Raw genomic sequence first — 2,399 nt, 5'->3', positions numbered from 1 at the left:
ATCGCCTGGAGCCATAAGATAAAATATATATTTTTAAAGACAGGGTAAAAAAAAAATTAGGGGAAAAAAAAAGACAAGGTCTACAGGGTTTCACTATGTAGATTAGACTTGTAGTGATTTTCCTGTTTTCGGCCTCCCAAACGCTGGGATTACAGGCTCACACCACCACACCTAAACCCTGGGGGCAAGTCTCATGCCAAACTAAGATCCCTGTGCGACTGCCTAATCTTGCCTAAACTTGTACAGCACGTGCTTTAGACTGCTGAGCCACCTCGCCAGCCCATAATTACATTCACATGAGCATGTTAAAGCACAAAAACATTCTGTGGCTCTGTTAAATTCTATATTTAAAGAAAATCACCTAGTTACCCTATACTTTCAAATTTTTAAGCACTTACAACTTTTATATAATTAATGCGAACCACAAGAATCCAAAGATTAAACAGCAGCACTGATTTCTGATAGGAAAAACTAAAAGGGAAAATAAACAATGGTTTTTTTTGCATTCTACCTGGGCAGCTGAATATGAATTTGTTCTTAAATATTCAAACTTCAAGTTCGTCAACATACCAGGGATTCTCCTGTTAGAGACTTGGCAAGAATGGTGGACACAGGTTGGAGCTTTCCATTCAGCTGCATGCAGCAAAGCATGGCCCGAAAGGCGCCATCATCCTTGGCCAGTCCTTCCCCCAGCACTGCCACGAAAGAACAGCCATCATTAACTAGCTGGCATTCAACTGCCACCCTTCTCGATCACAATAGCAATACATCATCAGAAGCATCAGCTCTCATGTGCTTGAAGAATAACTTCAAAAACAAGAGAAAAGCAGGAGTGTTTCAGTTCTGTCCACGACATGCACATAAGGATAAGGACAAGAACATGAAAGTGAACACATCAAGCCTACTACAACATACAGCCAGTTAGGACTGATTGTAGCAACACCACAGACAGAACTAATCTTTCAGCTCTCCAGTGTGCAGTTACATAGAAGAAAAAACTCATGTTCTATATATAGCACTTTGGGTAACTTCGGTAATAATTAACTATATATTTTGAGGTAGCTAGTAAAGAAGATTTTAAATGTTTCCAACACAAAAAAATGATAAATATCTAGGGTAATAGACATTTACCATGCCAATTACCCTGATCATCATTACATACTGTATACATGTCTTGAAATATACTATAACTCACAAATATACTCAATTATTATGTGTCAACTAAAAGGAAAAAATTTGGGGCCAGAGAGATAGCTCAGTAGACTAAGCGCTTGCCTGGCAAGCTCAAGGGCCTAAGTTCAATCCCTGGTTCCGTCAAAAAAAAAAATTAGAAAAGAGTGTACTTTAGGGGCCAGGAACTTGGCTCAGTAAAATAAGTGCTTCCCTGGCAAGCACAAGGGCCTGAGTTCAATCCCTGGTTCCACAAAAAAAGGAAAAAACTTAAGAGGTTAAATTGTTTTAAGACTTTAGCCAAAAAAAAAAAAAAAAAATTAAGGTCAGGGATATAGCTCAGCAACAGCACCTGCCTGGCAAACACAAGGTCATGAGTTCAATTTCCTGTGCAAAAAAAAATTTAAGGCTCTACCCTAATAGTGATGTGCACCTGGAGTCCTAACTGGAGGATAACTTGAGTCCACAAGCCTGAGACTAGCCCTGGGCAACATAGTGAAACCCTATCTAGGAAAAGAGGGTGTCTTAGTGAAAAACACTGTCTAACCTGTGATTTTGGACTGAAGGCTTTTAAAATTACAGAATTAGCTAAATAAAATTCTCACATTTTTGTCAGTAATGTAAAACCCTTTCCTAGTAAAATGCATAAAAATTGAAGTTGCAAAACTCACCACAGATATTCCTAACAACTAAACTTTAGCCGCTCTCAAAACCAGCATAATTAAGAATCTAACTGTCCAATGTCCACAAAAAAAAATACTAGCCAGCTTGCTGGTAAGCCTTTGTAGATTTACTTTAATACAAGCACAAAGATCATATGTTTTTACAACATAAGAAATACTCTTTTTTTGGTACCAGGAATCGAACTCAGGACTTCACACTTCCCAGGCAGGCACTGTGCCACTGAGCTAGATATACTCATTTTTATGCCATGGCATTTCAGAATATTTATCATAGTGACTGCCAATGGTTCAATAGCAATTTATAGCCTCTTTACTGGTAAAGTCAAGATTCTATTATTATTTTATACTAAGTTAGATTCCTTTGCAAGAAAGTAATTTGCTGAAAGAACATACTTTGGAAATTGTACTCTGAAAACATTATTTCAAAAATAAATAAATAAATAAAATATTATTTCCAAAATAATGTACTGTTTAAGTATACTATGCTGTATATAAAATCCATGGGATCTGTTCATCATAATTTATTTTGGTTATGCTGAGTACAAT

The 2,399-nt window shown here is 36.9% G+C and overlaps 1 protein-coding gene across 1 annotated transcript in view; it reads right to left on the bottom strand.

Moving 5' to 3' along the window:
- The window catches only part of Helz (helicase with zinc finger), a 168,186-nt gene that overhangs the window by 126,834 nt on the left and 38,953 nt on the right, over nucleotides 1–2,399 (bottom strand). Inside the window, exon 6 of the mRNA XM_004630034.2 lies at nucleotides 571–695. Within this exon, the coding sequence (XP_004630091.1) occupies nucleotides 571–695 (125 nt within the window). The remainder of the gene's footprint in view (nucleotides 1–570; nucleotides 696–2,399) is intronic.

The sequence above is a fragment of the Octodon degus genome, unplaced genomic scaffold (genome assembly GCF_000260255.1).
Source record: "Octodon degus isolate 3935 unplaced genomic scaffold, OctDeg1.0 scaffold00033, whole genome shotgun sequence".
Taxonomy (NCBI): domain Eukaryota; kingdom Metazoa; phylum Chordata; class Mammalia; order Rodentia; family Octodontidae; genus Octodon; species Octodon degus.
This window is presented reverse-complemented; position numbering and strand designations above follow the sequence as displayed.